At 36.9% G+C, this 20,065-nt stretch overlaps 1 protein-coding gene across 1 annotated transcript; it reads left to right on the top strand.

The window, feature by feature from the left end:
- Positions 1-1,349: 1,349 nt before the first annotated feature.
- LOC144648216 (uncharacterized) lies at positions 1,350-17,346 on the top strand. The gene is made up of 5 exons (XM_078507834.1): positions 1,350-1,565; positions 5,548-5,572; positions 11,107-11,213; positions 16,002-16,340; positions 16,963-17,346. Exons 1-5 carry the CDS (start codon positions 1,350-1,352, stop codon positions 17,317-17,319), a joined length of 1,044 nt encoding a protein of 347 aa, XP_078363960.1. The 3' UTR covers positions 17,320-17,346.
- Positions 17,347-20,065: the final 2,719 nt, after the last annotated feature.

Below are 20,065 nucleotides of genomic sequence, written 5' to 3'. Positions count from 1 at the left end.
ACGAGAGCATGATCTTCAAAACTCATTTTTCATGGGTGACTGTCGAATATAGTAAAATGTTATATTGTATATTATAAACAGAGAATTACGATTGCAAAAGTTCCCAATGTTTTTTTTTTACATTATTCTGTATCTGTGGTTTCTGTGGTTGGTAATAATAATAATAATAATAATAATAATAATAATAATAATAATAATAATAATAATAATAATCAACTTTATTTATAGAGGGTAAACACATAACAGTAAAAAACTGACAAACTAGTGGCCCTCTAATATAAAATACAATCAAGAACTAAAAACAATGCTAAAAATCTAACAATCTAAAATTACAAAATTTAGTTAATCGATCAGTCAATGGTAGTAAACCAAACTCAGTGAGGTAAATGCCATTGCCACGTTAGAAATGTTAATGGCAATCTGTGTATCTTTAACAATAAGACATATAGAAGTCATTTTAAACCTGTGTAAATCAGGAAAGATGGAGTGTTTAGAGTAATGGAAGGATGTTAGAGGGAAGGTCCTAAGGGAGGACATCACAAGAGGTGCTATTGGCCATGCACAAATGCACAAATAAAGATCACGCGACAAGACACTGACAAGAGCTAATAGAAAAAAAGTGAAACTCTCCACTTAACCAGCAGCACACGAGGAAGTGACAAATGAGCCGGTGCAAAAGCGCGTCTGTCAATCTAGTATCTTGGTAACAAATCCTGACAAATGCCACCCTCGACACCCTCACCAAACTGAAGCTGTAAACGTTTACAAATGCAGTGAAATCCAAAGCCGCGGAGACAGGAGGCAGGGATGTAATGCTCAAGGCAGACAGAAATCTCATCGCCAGACTTCTTGTTATTGGTCAGACTCCAGATGAGAATCGCAAGGTATATCAGAGACTTGTTTGCACACCAACTAGGCGCGCTACCTTGGTCTTTAGCAGCACTTAATGGATCACTGCTGGCAAAGACAAACAAAGCCGTTTTGCCTAAGTTGCTGGATAAAAATGTTCCTGTGTTGCCCTCTTCACTACTTTCTACCTTTGTTATCATTGATGCCATGGCTGTGATTCAGGCAATGACAGATGTGCCAGACAATTTCAGTGCATATAGTGCTATAAGCCGGGCATCAGTACTCTGTAATTTCAATCAAAAATGCTGAAAGAAGCAAGCGCAGTCGGGATGGACAGACTGTGGAGATTAGTAGCTCACAGCAACGTTGAATTGCTTACGACAATGGCCGGAAGACATTTCTGAGCACTGGGAAGACTTGCCTGCTTCATTTCCTTGCTTGTGAATGAGCAAGGCATTCGTATTCTCACAAGCTAGAAGGACGTTTTGTGTACGTCACAGATGGCTCCTTGGGTACAAGACTTATGGGAAGCGATGGTCGTGTGTTGTCAACGGCAGTCCCAGAGCTTTATACCGAGCAGGAAGAACTGGGATGTTTTTGCACGTTCTGGATGCATTCACAATGGTCATCGACAATTGAGTATTTACTCTTCTGATGCAGACGTGAAAGTGCTGGCAAGCCATCATCAAACAAACAGCCCAGCAAGAATTGCCATCGTAAGTTCGACTCAGAATCATTCTCGAATCGTGGACATTTCAAGTGTCTGCAATCAGTTAGCTTAGCGGAAATAGTATGCAAAGTGCTTCCAGGCCTTCATGCACTGACTGGCTGCGATTCGGTTAGTGCCTTCTCCGGCAAACGGAAAATGAAAGCTTTTAAGCTAGTTAGGGAAATAACAAACTACGAGAACTAGTTCTTCTCCTTGGCCACGATAATGTACATGTGAGGGACGAACATGCAGCAGATGTTGAAGAACTTGTGTGCTTTTTGTATGGAAAGGCAGGGAAAGATGTTAATCAAGTTAGATACCACTTATTCTGCAAAATGAAGAATTACAGTCGCACCACCTCCCGCCACGAAATGTCTGCCCTCAAGAAACATATACAGCAACCTTACAGGCTTATATTTAGAGAAATGCTTTGGAGGCAAACCCGACAGCCCATAATTCAGTAGGTAACGGATGATATATGAAAGGACCAGGAACTGAATTAGACAGACCAAGCTCTAGCACCTGAGGCGGTAATGGAGCTGGTTTGTTGTGGCTGCAAGGTACAGCGCCGGAGTCGGCGCTGATCCTGGACAAGAAGTGGTATGCTTTGCAGAGATGCATGTCTTTGCGGGGACAGTAGTTGCACCAACTGGTCAAGCAAGGAGGACATAGACGGGGATAATAGCGAACCCGAAGATACTGACTTTTAACTAGTTAATACCTAGAATTAATATGTGTAGAAAAACACATTTTTTTAGAATTTGCGACTCCATTGCCATTGGAAAGTTTGAAATTTTATTTTTTATGTTTTTTTTTTTCAAATACTGTGATTCTTTATACATACTGTTAGCTATTTTTATTTTCAGGACCTGCATTGATAGTAGTTTTTTCTTAAAAATGATGCAGTAATCGTGTTTAAATGTGTTTTAATTATAATTATTGTTATCATTTTTATTGTTATTGCTATTGTTATTATTATTATTACTATTACTACTATTACTGTTATCATTATCATTATTATTATTACATTTTAAGTCTAAAAGAATGATTAGAGCCATTGGAGGCATTATCAATAGCATTTTGTATTTACCATCATTTCTGTAAATAGAAGCTGTCGTTTTGTTTGAATAGGAATGTGTTAGCGGTTTCTCCATATTTTTAACAGTTTCCTTATTTCTTCATGTTTCGTGGAATTTCAATGAGTTTAGAAACATATATGAACACAAAACTGCGATGGGTTTGTGAAGTTGATATACCAGCTATTCGTGAAGTACAGTATACTCACCATTGCGAATGGTAAAAAAGAACAACGTTTTCAATAACCTTGCCTAGCAATCTTTGCCATAATGACATAACTGGTACAAAAACGTCCACATTTCATTCTAGCACAATATATTTCACTCCATTTATTTCATAACCGCTGTACTTGCTGGATATAACCGTGCAGTGTGCTTGACAGTGTGCATACTGTACACAAAGGCCTGCATGTAAACAAATGGTTGCTAAGGTGTTAAATACCTCAAAATGCAAGAAAATACTTGATAATTCCGAAATTCTTCACCTGGAGAGTAGTTTAGTTTGTACATTGCTTCCTATTTTAAACCTTTATTGCGCTAATACAGCTTTTATTAAAAACGCAGCCATTTAACTTTCATTCTGAAACTCTGGATTTGAAGTGTCGTTGTTTCATTAAATAGGCCTTAGCAACGGCCTCTATGGCGTTCGCTAATTCATTAAATAGCATCTCATACTGATAGAGTATGATCGATTATTTAACTCATCCAAATCAAATGAATATTGGTGTAACGATGTTATAGATATCAGCGTTGTTATATAACACCGATCTAATGTTTCAAATTTATCCCCACCCACCCCCTGTTACAAACACCTCATTTTCTTCGTTAAGCTCCATTTTCACAGCTGGAAACAAGTTGAATATAAAACACTAGGCCCTGAGCTTTGATTTGGTACCAATGAAACTTTGTTCGGTTGGGGGTGCTACGGAAATAGATTTTTGAGGTCCTGGCTCATGGACTATGATTAGCAGAACAATTATTTAAAAATGATCAATAGAAATGATCTCTAAATGTAGATATTTCTGTGTTGCTGATCGATGTGTCACACATGGAGAGCATTGGAAAAAGCTACTAGTCTTTTACCGTGCCGTGGGGAGTGCACTTTTAGCAGTTGGATGTCGTTAAAATTTGCTGTTCACGTATACGATTTTAATTTTTTTTTTGCGCATCAAAACTGCTTTAATTTTTTTCTGCCATCAATACTCTTAGCTGCTTCATGCAATAGATCTTGAAACCGGAGTTTATACTTGCGAAGGCTGAAAACCAGCTGGGCTTTAAAAAAATGACTATACAACAAAATGGTCCTCGCGAGGATCTCATTTTGAATAAACAATAAGAAAGAAATAGAAATACATATATTTCACTTTAATTTCACCTGCGAAATGAAATGATTCCATAAGCTTAGCTGACAGCGCAAGCAAGATCGACTTTTCACCTTTATCCGCTAAGTAAATGCCTCTCCTTCTTCGCGTATCCGACAGTAAATAAACCGTTTTCGACTTCAAGAAAATATAGACAAAAATAGCTCGGTTTTGAGGAAGAAATACAAATATCGCCGCCTTAGATTTAGTAAAGTGGTAAACCCTTCTTTGTTTGGAAAGAAGAGAAACTAGAAAATAAGAAAACACGTACAGTCGACTCCAGATAACTCGAACCTTCAAGAGAAATTGAAAAGGTTCGAGTTACGGGAGTTCGAGTTATCGGGAGTTGAGAACAAATGATCAGAAATAAGGGAAAAAAATGTGTTGATGTTTAATTTTCTATTTAATTTATAAATTAAACTGTGCTCCGAGAACTGAGTTGAGTGAAAATGAAACAATACACTTCAAAGGACACAAGAGATTTATTGACATTTTGAAGAAGGAGATAACAACGCTTTATGCATGAAGATAGAATGCATTGTGGTTTAATGTCTGCTAAGCCAGCGAAACCTGAACTGGACTGACCCGTTTTGTGTAATGTAAAAAAAGACCGAAAAACTACACAGTTGCTTTAAAATAGATTCAATGTTTTGGACTACAACAAACTGTTTATTTTAACTATTCACTTCTTGACAGACACGGTTCGAGTTAGAGTAAAGTTATATAGAAAATGACCTCATCATCATCATCATCATCATCAATTTTCGTCGCGCCAAGGGAAACAAAATTGCTTTGAGCTAGCGGGAGGGAGAAATTTAAGTAAATGTATGACGGAAATCCAGAGGAAATAGATTTCAGCTGGTTCGTATATTAGCGCGAGGTTCGAATTAGCGAGGGTTCGAATTATCGGGAGTCGACTGTATGTATGAAAAAAACATTCAAGAGCACGGCTTGCGCGATAAATGAGAGGTATAAAAAAGAAAACCCAGCAGATACAGTCCTTGATTTTGATATCTAACTGTGTGCCATGAATGATCCTTAAGTTTCTCAAAAAGTCTCAATAAAAATTTCTTAATCAAATATTCCAATACCTAATTCATACAGAAATGTGAAGGACGAAAAAATGAAACATAATGCTATATTCGACCCATCGCTATAGCTGTAGTCTCCTTGAAGAAAAAGAAATAAAAAAGGTTCCCTTGCCTGAGAAAAAAATATAATAATTTTAACAATCGCATCCTAAAATGGAAAAACAAATGACAAAGCAATTAAACTGGTTTCCTTTGTTATGAGCAACAGGCAGTGAAACACACCCTATTTCTTATTAATTTAACATTAAAAGCCATTTTCAAGTTATCCAGGTTTATAAACACAGCCTCGCTGTTCTCATGATTGTCCAAAAGAATTTCTGACAGTTTCTTTGCTTAAGTTGCCACAATGTGTAACTTGCAATTAGGAACAAGACTCTAAAGACTACTCAACAATTAAAAAGCGTGATCAGAAACATGCACAGCAAGTTTCTGATCACGCAATTTTCTGTTTCACTGTGTAGGACTTTGTTTTCATGTTACGTGGAGGTAAGTGATTTATTTTAACGTGTTCGGATGTTTCGATCAAAATCACCAATACCATTTACTACTGTCTTAAGCGTTTGAGACAGAGCAACGCTTTAAAAAATTATGATTTTCTATATTTCAAACGTAATTTTTAAAAACAGGTTCTTCATATAGGTAAATATTGTATCCATACAAAAAGTCGGTTCATTTGTTTTCTTTATCAACGCAGACCTTGTTGAATTCAAAATGCGACTAAAATCATGTTTTTCCTTAATCGGACTAAAATCGTGTTCTTGTTAAAAAATTGACTCGAGTTATACTGTCTAATTAACGCTTTTCTATCTGATACATGGATACCCGACGGATCATTTCAGTAATCTGCTTAAGAAGACCTGTTATCCCCTCAGAGGTTCTTTAGTGAAATATCACGTCAGACCTTCGTAATATGAAAAATATAACACGTGTTGTTTTCGCAGGTAAAAATGTTGTTCTCGGAAAACGCCAGCCATTTTCGGAATAACAGCTCGTAAATAAGGGTAATAATAAGTTTCTGCCACTTCAATGTTGGCTAACAAATTCGAAAAGATTTGCAGCGTTAATACACAAATTATGCCTTGAGAGGCCCTATATACGAAAAAGTATATATACGAGCATAAACGATAGTTATAGTAAAGAAAACCCAACAGATACAGCCGGTCATTGATTTTGATAGTGTGAAATGACTGATTCTTGGTCAAATGATTTCTAAATCAAAGATTCTTATATGCATATTCCTCATACAGAAATGTGAACGACAAAAATTGAAACTTAATGCAATATTGAAATCATTTCTGTAGCCCTTTGTCTCGTCGAAGAAAAATTTAAAAATATTTCCCTTGCCCAAGAAAATACAATTTAAGTGGAAAAACAAATGACAAAGCGAAATTGAATTCTTTGTTATGCACAACAAGACAGTGAAACGCAACTAATTTCTTATAAGCCATTATCAAGTTATTAAGGTTCATGAACATAGCCTTGCTGTTCTCATGATTCTGAAAAAGAGACAGTTTCTTTGCTCAAGTCGCTACAATGTGTACCTTGCAGTTAGGAACAAGATTCTGTGGACTATTCAACTTTTAAAATGTGTGATCAGAAACATGCACAGCAAAATTAATTGTCCAGTTTAACAGCTAGGCCAGTATTGATATTGTTACGAGATGTTCATTCAAGTAATAAATTAAAAAGGGATAAAAATTAAAAAAAAAATAATTCACTCCGATAAGTTTTTATTTGGACTTTTTTTTGGTTTTGATGTTGATGATGTTGGTGTCGACTGTCTTCTTCGTTGGGTCTTAAAGACCAAGTTGTTAGGAATTGGCTTAGATTCATTCCTATTTCGCTAAAGGTAATGATAAGAGTACTTAACAATCTTTCTTAATTTCTCAAGTGCCATTATCAAGTTATCCAGCTGGTTCATAAACACAGGCTCCCTGTTCTCATGGTTGCCGAAAAGAATTTCTGACAGTTTCTTTGCTCAAGTCGCGACAATGTGTAATTTACAATTAGGAAAAAGACTTAAGGTATCACGGAAGGAAAATTGGCGTTTTCGTTCCAAGTGAAATTGTGTGAAAACAATCAATGGTAACCCCAATAAAGTATATATTTTCTGAAAGCTTATTGAATAAAGATTGTAATTTTGGATTTCGTTTTGATCATATAAACCATAATAAGCAATGACAGCATTTTGTTTGCAATTATGATGTTGTGCAACATTAGGTTTAAATTTTATTTGAGGACACATTTACGTCAGAGCCCAAAATTTTATGTGAAATTTGTTTTACATATATTGGTCTAAAAAAAGGTGTCTCAGATTTTTCTTTTCTTGCTCCATTAATTTTTTATGAATTTTTAATCCTAAAAAAGCCCTAAAAACGTCATTTTAAAGTTTAAAAATTTATAAAAACTTAATGGAGCAAGAAAAGAAAAATCTGATACACCGTTTTTTAGACCAATATATGTAGTTCTCAAATAAACCTAATGTTGCGCAACATCATTACTGCAAACAAAATGCTGACGTTGCTTATTATGGTCTATATGATAAAAGCAAAATCTAAAATTACAATCTTTATTCAATAAACTTTCAGAAAATATATACTTCATTGGGGTTCCGTGATACCTTATTAAGTGACTATTCAACTCTTAAAAAGCGTAATCAGAAACACGCACAGAAAGAATAAACGGTTTCATCTCACTGGATCAACGCATGATTTTTTCGAGAAAAACTGCGAAATGATACAGAGATCTTTTTATCTTGGGCAGGAAATTAATTTTAATCTCACCGTGCATCTTACCCCTCCAGCAGTCTAAATGGGTACTGGGACAACCTGACAAAACGCCATTTTCAAGTTATCCAGGTTGATAAACACAGCCTCGCTGTTCTCATGATTGTCCAAAAGAACTTCTGACAGTTTCTTTGCTCAAGTCGTGACAATGTGTAAGTTGCAATTAGGAACGAGATTCTATTGACTAATCATCTCTTTAAAATCGTGATCACAAACACGCAAACTGAAGAATTAATTGCCCAGTTGAACAAATAAACCACTCTATTGCCACGAGATGCTCAGTAAACAAGCAAGAAAAGAGTCAGATAAATAATAACCAATATTTTCACTCTGATCAGTTTAACTTGAACAACGACAGGTAAGCATTGGAGAGATTAGCGCTTCTAGTTCCACCAATTCTTTTTATTCTTAATTGGATTTGATGTTGATGTTGATTGTTTTCTTCTGTTGTAGTGTAAATCTTTCTTTTTCCAAAAAGACACTATCCAGTTGCCGTGTTGAAAGGTTAGTGATTTTTTTAACGTCTTTAAATGTTTCGATAAAAATCACCAATACCATCCATGATGTGTATAAAGCACCCAAGCTTCTGTAAGCAAATTGTACTGAGAAACTCTCACTTTTCACGCCTCATCAAGTACCTTTAAGTTTGCTTGCACTTGTTAGTGAATTCTTATTAGACACGTCCTTCATATAGGTAAATATCGTATCCACACAGAAAGTCGGTATCTGTTTTCTTTATCAACGCAGATCTTGTGAGATTCAACATCGGACTAAGAGCATGTTGTTGCTAAATGGGACTTAAAGGACTAAAATAATGTTCCTCCTTAAAACAATGGTTCGATTGATATGATATTATCTAATTAACGCTTTTTAAACTGAGACGGCAGATTCATGACGACGGATTATTTCGGTAAATTTGTTTTCGGAAGCCCCGATATCCATCAAAATTTCTTCACATTTGTTGTTTTCGGAGAGGTAAAACTGGTGTTCTGGGTACGGGAAAACGCCCGCTACGATTTTGGAAAGGTAACAACAGTTCGCAAATAAGGGTAATAACATTTGTTATTTATACATTTCTACCACTTTAAAATTTGGCTAGTAAATCAGAAAATAGGTCACCAAGGGTGACATGAGTCTAATGCCGTATGGCATAGTGATACAGATTGCGCGGTTTTCGTAAGCCGGTTAAAATTGGTTAGAGGTTTGTGTTCGGGAGTTTAATTTAAAATGCTTACAGCAAGCTAGGGGCATCGTGGATGATTATGGATGAAAACGAAACAGTCATAAATGTTATATGCTTCACAAAATTTAAAGTATGAACAGGAGTTGATGTTACTTCTTCCGTATTGTCCGTAAAAGCAGAAACGATTAAACATTTGGACAAGATTGCGTGACGATTTACAAAAAGCATGTTCATTACAACAAGGGTTGAAGAACTTCACATCGTTTTCTTTCAGATTTTTCACCATTTTGATGATGACTCTTGAAACAGATTTTGCAATAAAAGCACTTGAAATAGTGACTGTTACTCCATTGTACTGTAAGCACTTAGTGACAGATTTTCCTAAAAACGGGTGTAAATGCTCACGTCAATATAATGATGACCTTTTGAACGCTGGAAACTAGGCAATTATTATCGAGCTACCATACACAGGAGCGAAGACTGTTTATCATGATGTACAAATTTCGCGAATCATCACTTCCATATCAATGTAACCATTTTATGATTTTTCTAGCTGTAAGAAGAACTTAAGATCTCTGAGAGTCGTAAAAGCATGAAATTCGATTTCAGTGTATGGCAAAGGCCGGGACAGTGTAATACTGCAAAGCGGCCAAACAAACGCATTTTGATTTAGTCGCGTAACTTGATTTACATTTATCCATGTACATCTTTTATTTTTGAAGGTTTTTGCTTGCACTGTAAAGAAAAAATTGGTCAAAATTCGAATGACTTAAATACAAAAACCGAGGAAAAGTTTTCTATTTTTTAAAACAAAATAAATATTTGGCCGCATTGTGTAAATAAACGCGAGTCACCGTCGAAATATTTTTTCTCAAAGACGTCTTGCTTTTTAAGCAAGACGAAAACACAAGTGCTTAACTGAACTGAAAACGAAGATTTATTTTCACAAAAAGCTTACAAATGTCTTAACTGGAAAATTATTTCGTCCTGTTCAAGTGTTGAATAATCGTGACTTGAGAAAGAACTTTTAATTATGCGTGGGAACACGTGTCGCTGATTGGCTGTTTTTAATTGAAACTAATCGTGCGTGTCCGTACGGAGTCCGTTCTTGCAGCTGATCATTGTTTTCTACATTACAGCGAACGATTATCGATCCCGAACCATTCCCTTGGGATTGCTAACAGCTTTTTTCATATAACAAAGAGTCTAATGCGCATGCGCAAAGCGCACGCAAGCATTAGACTCAATAATGCGCATGCGCAAAGCGCACGCAAGCATTAGACTCAAAAAAATTAATCGCGTTAGTTTTCACATATATGCCTTTTAGAGCGATAATGGAAAACTTTACAGTGACATCCCTGAAGTCTTTTGACAGAATTTCCTCGTCGAGTGTGCTCCTGCTGATTTTTTAAAAAGCGTTTTTGTTTTCAACTAAGATCAAAGATGAGTCATATCACAATATCAAAAACTTAATAATCGATCGAGGCTCAAAACAGTTTTACGTACTTTACAGCTGTTATATACGTTGACGGATCAGTTCTACAAACAATTAATTATCAGTTACCACAACAAAAATGGTATCCAATAAATGCCCTATCATTGGTAAACAAATTTTGGTTATTCTCTTTACGTCACTGGCAACCATCGTAACGGTATTACCTTGCCTTGTTACATTCAATGGACAGCTGTCAAAAAAAGGTTTCCGCTTACTAGAACCCATCGAGCTCATATTTTTTTCCGAAGTTGACTGCTGACCAGGTAAGTGTTTTCCATTGGATGGTGGACTCAAATCCTAATTTTTTTTCCTTTGCCTATTTTTTTGCCTTTGGTCAGTAAATTCAGATTTAGTTAAAAGAAAAAGGGAATAACCGAGGAGCTCCGCTTTTAGGCTTGGCTAAATCTATTTAAAATACGTAAACTTCGTATCCACGCAAAATACGGCTTTATCCAAGTGCTGAATTAAGCTACGAATTTTGCTTAGAAACTCAGATAAATTTTATAGTGTTGACATTACAACTTTCGAACATCATCTTTATTTCCATTTTCCACAGGTCCAAACAAATCAAAGGTGCAAATATCGCAGATCGTCATGTTATTTTTGCTGATTTTATCCCTGATTGCCTTGTGCTCTGCAACGGACAACAACTGCACCAACAAAGTGAGTTTATTAAATTTTAGACAACAGTACAAGATATACTTTGAAGCCCTGGTTTTTTTCAGGCTTCTTTATTTGCTTAAAATTCGAAATTCACTGCGATGATCAATTATCACTTTCATAGAATTAAAATAATTTCATATGCATTACATCATATTTTTTTATTGCGAGATACTTCTGTAATGTCATCATATGCTGTATTTGACTGGATTCAGTTATTCCAGGAGCCATAATCGGGGACGGAGACCGTAAGCGCGCGATTGAGGTTGTCCCCATGATATGGAACAATTGTGCTATTTTTAGCACAAATTGCGCCATCTTCGACGTCATAAACCGCGCGAATACACGCAAAATTGCGCGGGTTCTCGCGTGGGTCCGCTCGGATGTAACCGGAGTTGCGTGTTCAGTGTCACGTGTGTCGCGAAACCATTCGAGTCTGCACGAAAACTCGAAAAGAAGGCAGTCAAGTTCAGTGAAAACCTCAAATTTTGTATGGACAGTATATCGTATACCAAGCTGTGCAACTGCCATGTCAAACTAAATTCATCTCCTTGATGTAAAGCACAAGATTAACTACCGTTGCAACTGCTGAAGAAGTTTTCTGAGATGAAATTCGCGATATGAACATTATTTGAATTACTGATCGAAACCATCGCGGTCTGATCGATACTCCAAGCATCGCCAAAAATGAAAATCGTAATTATACAGTGACAACAGAAGCAACTTGGCTGTGTCTTCTTCTGTGGAAATAATTTCGTATTTGCCGGGAGAGCTTGCAGCGCGGATCGAGACGAACGAGCAAAATACAATCGATCCTGGTGTGACTGTAAATAAGCTTACTTATGTACCGGTATGTACTTGAGCATTATTATAAATCCCGGTTATAAATCTTGGTTATAATAAAGCTTTTTATATTATTAAATATGCCCTGGTTGATTACGTGTCGAAGTACCACAGACATTTGATTTGCAAGAAATGGCCTCAAAACAGTGTCTTTGTGCATCTCTGCTATCGACCAGGGTTTCTGTTTGTCTTGAAAGTCAGGCATTTATTTGATTTGAGCATGTGATCATATATAGAGAAGTATATACCTCAACCTTTTTGTCAAAAGATTATAATTTCATCTACGATTTAAGAGTTGTTTTGCATTTAATCGGAGATAAGAAGTCACAAAACTCTATATTTTTAAACTGATTAATTTTGATATTTTATGATTCCAAAAATAAACCTATTTAAATTAATTTTATTACTCTTATCTTGCACTTTACTGTACTCATTGACAGGAGCATATTTAAATATCTTCTGTAGTTATTTTTTCATCGATAGGACATTCAAAGTTATGCTATAGGGTGCCATTTATTCAAAAAAGTGTTCTGCAGAAATAAAAAAATCGTAATTTTAATTGGATGAGTAAAAAAGGTGAAGGCTAGCACCCTTTCCTAAACTTAATTTGGAGAGAAAGACACATGCTATTTAATATTTAATATGTGTTACTTAAACTCTTGAATGCCAAACTGCAGCAGGTCTAAGTTTAATTCTCCTTACATAAAATGGACTAATAGTATACTAAAAAAAGATATGTTATGGATAGCACATCCATGATTTTTGCCAAAAGTAAATCAATGATTTTTTATAGGTGTCTTGCATGTCTTGCATCACCAAACAATATTGTTTGCTATATGGTTCTTCTGTCATCTTTCTCATTGGTAACCTCAGTCGAAGCATCTGTGATATGTACTGAATCTTAACTTTTGATGAATCTTTTGAACTATGTCCAGTTTTGTCACAAATTAGATCTTAGGAGTGATTTGTTAAAGTTTTTTGTCACTTCTCCCTAATTGTATGGCTATACTGATTTCTTTATTTTTGGTTTACAATTTCCTTCAGTTTCCTCCCTTCCAACTAGCTATAGGACAAATTCTGAATCTGCTCCTAATAAAGAAGGAATAATCCAGTTTTGTTGTTTAACCAAAACAAAGTAAAAGTGAAAGGTGAAAGGGTTATAAAACTTCAAACTTTTTAGCTTGTATATTCTTTCAGGTAGAATAGCCATAACTACACTGTTTGTGTGGCATAAGGAACTGAGTCAGTTAAGTGTGATGAATCTGAGCTTCACTTTGTATATATATGTTCCTCTTTTGAATGGAATATAAGCACTTTGCCTTCATTTCATTAAACATATGAAATAGAGTTAGTTTTGTTTTTCATGATGCTTAATATGATGCGTTTTATATGTATATCTAGTAATAATGTCAATAATATAACAGATGCTCATCTTTTAGTGCTTCTAACTACAGGTTAGTTTGACCTGACCCTTAGTGCTTGTTTTTTTTGTTTGTTATTTTCTTTGTTTTACTTTTGTTTTGTTATTATTATCAGTCCTGTCCCTACAAGCAGGAAATTTAACAAAGAGGCCTGATCAATACCCAAGATAAAACACAAGGCTAATTAAATGGTAGTGGGAAGTTGAATTTCAGTTTAACAACCATAATAGTTGTAATAGTTGCATAACCAGACTGCACTTAATTTCTGTAGTCCAAGACATTTTATACTGTTAATGTGCAATTTTGAATTTTGAATACACAGTTTTCCCTGAGAGTAAGGAAAGTTTTTTTTATTATTTTCTCCTGTGACTTCATTATTATCTTTTTGGCTCACTGATTGCAATTTAACCTTTAAATTTGTCACTCCTGAGTAAAAAAGATTTTTTTTTTACATTAATAGCAATAGTGGAATGCTTCCTGCTTTCAAAAACCGCCAAAATATACTGCAGCTTTATCTAACAAAGTAAGTACATGTCCATATGAAAAGTTATTGCTGCATTGAAAATTAAAATACAGGAGACTTAACCCTTTAACCGGCAATCGTACATATGTGTACGAAAAACACCAGCAGTGATTGAAAACACTCTAGCTTTTACATATCTGGGCACATGATATTAATGACTGCTTTTTATGGCAAAGTGATAATTTTCATAGCTTTAAAAGCCAACTAACTGACTACAACTCTTGATTTCTGTTGCATATGGTTGTTTGTTCAGCAGCAAATTTGAAAATGCCCGTTTTCTACGTAACAGGACAACAACAAAAAACACACATCTTTGCCTCCATTTTTTTAATGAAAAAATAATTCTGACTTCAAAAATATACATTTGCAGCAAACTTCAACCCTATTCCCTTCCGTTCACCAAGGAAATTTCCCATCAATCATTCAGAAGACTCAGCAATTACTATTCGATTAGAGCTATGCTTGCAAACCTGTAATTTCCTCGTTGCTGACCGAAAGGGATGCTTGGGAAAAACAGTCATGGCGGCGGCATGAAAGACTTCCTACCTTCATTCCATATCCTGCCGGCAAAATGTTGCACCGATTGCATTCTTTGGAAGTCAGAACTCGTCCAAAATGCCTTGGCAGGTCTTGGAATCCACCCACAGAACGGCCAGAGAGACAACTTTACCCATGGACCGCCATCTTTCGATTCGAATATTTCTGGCGTTCCAATCAAGACAAAATCATCTCTCACCTCTGGTTTCTTTCAGATGCTGGCCTCTACCCACCACTCTAGCTTAATGATGCCAGCCTGGGGGCTTCTGCAGTGAAAAATGACTCGAAAAATCACTTATAAACACAAAACGAGCCAAATCCAAGCCCAACAGCTCGCCTACGAACGAAGCAACTGCCGACTACTGACGTCACAATAAAAATCTGAGCCCTCGGTGTTTCGAAACAGCACACATTTTTACTTGGACTTCTTATATGCAATCACGAAGTTCTACAGAATGTATAAGCCCAAAAAACCCCTTAAGAAAGTCACAGAAATCTGCCGGTTAAAGGGTTAAAGAAATATTTCGGAGCAGCATCAGTCAGATAAGGAACTTGAATGGGGTAAAATATTAAGAAACATGTAAAGATATTCCTAAACTATTCCGTTTACTCAGTATCAAAGTCCTAGCTATAAACTTGCAAGACTGCTGTACAACATATTAAAGCATCGAAAAAAGAACGGCATGATGTATACAGTCGTATTTCGGCAAAAATATGGTCTCTGTTTGTCCCTGGCGATCTTTATGCTTTGCTTCTCCTTGTCGCTGCGCTCTAAAACGAGTAAGTGTAAATTGTCTTGCGCCTCCTCGTACGACATCTCCGACGCGTTTTCACGCTGTTCACGACTTAGTCTAACTGAATTTGTCGGGAAAAATGCTACTGCAGACAACCGAACCACTTGAATCACCCTCACTTTCATAATGGCTTTCAAGGAAGTGCTCAAGGAAGGCTTGATGTAACTGAGGAGTGGAAACAGATGAAAAAAATCTAATATCTGCTTTACTTGAAGTGGTAATTTTGGACGCCATTTTGTTTGTTTTTCTCTGCGCGACGTCCACGCAAAAATCCTCGCAGCAGTACGCGCGCGTACCACACGCGATGGCGCAATTTGTGCTAAAAATAGCACAATTGTTCCATATCATGGGGACACCCCCCAATATTGAAATGGCACGCGCTTACGGTCTCCGTCCCCGATTATGGCTCCTGGTTATTCAAGAACATACTTGAAAAGTTTTCCAAAGAGGCATCTTTACTTAAATCCCTAAATCATCATTCATTTAGTAATTCGTTTAAAACTAGTCAACTTTTGTCTTTGCTGTTTTTTTATTAACTAAATCTTTATCTGTTAGAAACATTGTCAGATATAAAGGTAATACAATAAATATCGTTGTTATAGAATTGTCAATTGATAGTTTAGTGCCAAATAGCTATAGAAACGAAAAACGTGTTCTGTTATATCTGTTACAGACCCAACAATTGCGTTGCGGTGGACAACCAGGAGTAAATGGTATTCCTGGTATGCATGGCATGCCGGGATCCCCAGGGCGTGACGGATGCGATGGACGTGACGGAGCAAGAGGAGACCGGGGAAGCCCAGGGAGGACTGGACCCCAGGGACCACCTGGAGCAGAAGGAAAGAAAGGAACAAAGGGAGAACCTGGTGTCCAGGGCCCCACCGGCCAAAAAGGCGAAAGAGGGGAGAAAGGTGACAGTGGAACTTCAGGAACACCAAAGCTTTCCTCGCACATGAACTGGAAAGAATGCACATGGAGAGTTGAAGACGGCAAAGCCCAAGGCCTGATCAAGGTATGTGTTAATTGACATAAAAACAAAAAAGTCGTATTAACATGCTTGGCAGGCATAAAAAGGGGTAGTGGCTAGAGGAAGGATTAAGAGAATTTAAGGAGTGAACACAGAAAAGGGGGGTTGGGCATAACCAAAAGAAAAGAACAAGTTAATAATTTGTAACAACCACATTTATCACTTTTCTGTACATATTAAACATTTTTACGCTGCACAGAGCATTGACGTCTCTCGATAGAGCTTGTGAATTTCGCCTCTGTATCCTCCATCGACTTTAATATTTTCTCAATTTAAGTAGGTTGTTCGACATTCATTTAAGTATCTACACTAACTTAATTATACTGTTTTCCTTTCTCACTCATTCATTTCTATAAATTTTTAATAAATTCATTTATTCATTCATTCACTCATTTATTCATTGGTTCGTTCCTTTGTGTGTTCATTCGTTAATTCGTTCATTCGTTCGCTTGTTCACTCGTTCATTCACTTAATTCGTTTTCCGTTCATTAATGGAAGTTTAAATCTGTTGAATGAATATAACAATCTGAAAAACAGAACTCCTGATTGAGGATTTTTTTTTTGTAGTGGTATAAGTCAAAATTTATAACTATCATTTTTATTACAGAATTGTGAATTTGTAAAGAACTTCACGGACACTGCCCTCCACGTTTACTTTGCTGGTAACCTCAGGATTGCCAACTGTGACGACTGCTGTAGCCGTTGGTATTTCACCTTCAATGGCGCCGAGTGCAGCTCTCCTGGACCCATTGATGGTGCGTTCTATATGAGAACCGGCAAGAACCACAACCTTCACCGTCACCGCCATATTGAAGGTCACTGTAATAACATCCACAAGGGAAAGGTGCGAGTGGGATTCTGGGTTGGAAAGTGTACCACCAGCCACAAACTTGCCAACGCGTACACCACTTGGGGTTCGCTGTCTCGGATCTTTGTTGAAGAGGTGCCAAAAGCTCAGCAGTAAAATGTTTCACCTGATTCACCGAAATTTCCACTAAGTAATTTTAACTACAATGATAAACTGCAGAAATGGTGTTATTTAAGATAAACTAGACGTATATGTAAAATCTGCATGGCCAAATAAGGAACTATAAAGTATTACATTAAAAAAATTGAAACTTTTGTATCGACTAAAGTTAAATAAAGTCCAGGAACATTATCAAAACACTTGCCTGCATGAAATGCTTTTTTTGTTTTCACGCGTACGTGACGTCATCTTCTTGCTGATATGAACTTAAACTACAAGGACACTAGCTCGTTGAAAGTCCAGCTAGTACCTCGTGCGCGAAATAGAGTAAATAACTCACTTCAAAAAAGAGTGGCAGCCTGGACCGAGAGTGTCGGCGCGAGCAATCAAAGAAGAATAACGGAAAAGAACGCTAAATGCGATAGTGTTTTCAGGATTAAATAATAAACCAGATGTTCTTTTGCTCGCAGCTTTGTTGTTGTGGCGCAATGTTCCAACCTTGATCAGGAGTTTGCTCCAGCTACTTGCAAATTCACTTGAAATTTGGTCGAGCAAGTTTTCATGTATATTAAACAAATAAAAAAGCCTTGGCCGTGCTTTGTTCTGTTATAAAGCACGCACGGAAGTGACGAGAGCACGGAAGAAGTGTAGGGTGAAACATGAGCGACAAGCAAGTGAATCTCCTTATTTCTTGGGTGCTATCGTCACTTCCTTGAGTGCTTTATTACAGAACAAAGCACGACCAATGCTTTTTTATTTGTTTTATAATAAAGTTTTACCTAAAAATTTAGAGAAATTGGATTTAAACAAGATTTAATCTCAGGAAGCGCGCGCAGAATGGCGTGACGGATCGTACGCGGCGGCGTCAAAAGTATACTATTCTGTACTGCAACAATTATCGCATCGCATTAAGTTTGGATTAAGATTGGGGATAAAGTTCGGCCCTCACCTAGAATCCCCTATGCTTCACTGATCAAGGAACCATCAATGGGCTCTTTATCCCCCAATACTCAAATTCACAGAAACACACCATTGATAGTCTCCTTTTGAGGCCAAGTCACACAGCACACAACAATGCGCCTACATTGCCTCAAATGCCATCATTGTCAATCCTTATCAATCCCAAACGTCAATGGGCTCTTTTACCCCAAAACTCATATATCCAAACAAAGAGACCATTGATGGGCACCTACGGAGGCCAACTAATCCTGAAACACTACTCCCAAACCTCAAACACAGGCCTCACTTCAGGAGTCTAAATTTTACAATATAACGCCGTTATAAACCCTTGCGAACAATCAGTGGACATACAACCATCTCCCTTAAAACATGGCACAACATGACAGATTACAACCATTTATTCACTAGTAAATCGCTTAAGAATACATATTAACTCTATCCACATTGAGAGCAATGTAAGTAATTTAACATTACGTTACAAGTTGGCTCTTAGAAGCCTTATGCCAGAAGACTCAAAAGTCTACGAGCTATGTCCAGCTGATTGAATGCCACCAATCAGCATGTTCAATCACTCTATGTTCACCCAAACGGAGTTAACCCAAACGGACACGTTGAAGTGGAAAAGGAGGAGACTAAGCATGAGCGAAGCTTCTTATTTAAACAGTAGCAACAATTATGTATCACGAGGGAAAAACCCCAAGGCCAGCAGAACAGTTAATTATTATAACAACAGCTTTGGAAGTTCTGTATTAATTAATGCGCAATAAATAAAGACCAGGAACATTATCAAAGAACTTTCTTTAATGAAGTACTAATGAACTTACATTTTTCGTTTTCACTTCCTTTATCAAAATAAAAAACATCACAAGGTCCTCTCAGATTTTAAGGTCGGGACACATAGGTGACATTCTCGCCGTAGTGAATTGGAAAACTAGTTCACATTCCTACTCTTAAAAATTCGCTGCGTCAGTGCACCGAACAAGCGCCTTGTCGCAGCGACTTGTTTTGGAGCAGTACACACGGAGCGACTTGTCGCCTATTGTGCCCCGACCTTATTGTCAATCGGCTATAGACGCCCTTATTATAAATCTTCGTACAAGGTTTCATCTCGATAGCATCCTTTGTCATATAAGTACAGCATTCTAAATTTCCTAACGTTTTCACACCACACGATCAACACCAACAGGCCATATATATTCGTATCATCGGTATTGTACTGGTACTAGCTTGCAATAGAGGCTGATGTGGGGGATATCAGAGCTTCAATGATATTTGCATTTGAAAAGATTCCCAGTATTCGCCTATATTGCAAGCTAAGTCCAGTTCAATACCGAGAATACGAAAATGGAACAGGAGGAGCTGCGGTGGTGCGTGCGCACTTGCGATCACTTTTCGCACGATAACAAGTGAATGTTTCGAATGTTTACAATTTTTATGGTACCCTCCAGTTTAACCTCTTCATACCATCTTCTGAGCTATATCACTTCGTTTAGGCGACGGTACATTATAGTTTTTCAAACCCATGGTTAGTAAACATATTGATATGAGGTTTAACGATGGCAAACTGCGTTGAAGAACTCCGAGGAGAAAATGATTTTGGACAATATGGCGGCCGCTGTTATTGAAAAGGAAGTTGTTTCCTACCACACTGTAAAGCCTAAGGAAACTGCTTTCACTTACATACGCTAAAAGGTGAAGTAATATGTTTCTACTTTTGTATCGTTGGTCATACTATGCGCATTGATTACACGAACTCGTAAATAATTTTCCGTTTTAAAACCCT

The sequence above is a fragment of the Oculina patagonica genome, chromosome 4 (assembly GCF_052425735.1).
Source record: "Oculina patagonica isolate OP01 chromosome 4, crgOcupat, whole genome shotgun sequence".
In the NCBI taxonomy this organism is placed as follows: Eukaryota; Metazoa; Cnidaria; class Anthozoa; order Scleractinia; family Oculinidae; genus Oculina; species Oculina patagonica.
This window is presented reverse-complemented; position numbering and strand designations above follow the sequence as displayed.

What these genes read in the sequence shown, in the direction of transcription:
- LOC144648216 (XM_078507834.1), top strand. Translation starts at nt 1,350, where the DNA reads ATGGCTCCTTGGGTACAAGACTTATGGGAAGCGATGGTCGTGTGTTGT. An exon ending in ACAACAACTGCACCAACAAA is followed by an intron (nt 11,214 to 16,001) that starts GTGAGTTTATTA and finishes TATCTGTTACAG; the next exon opens with ACCCAACAATTGCGTTGCGG. An exon ending in AAGCCCAAGGCCTGATCAAG is followed by an intron (nt 16,341 to 16,962) that starts GTATGTGTTAAT and finishes TTTTTATTACAG; the next exon opens with AATTGTGAATTTGTAAAGAA.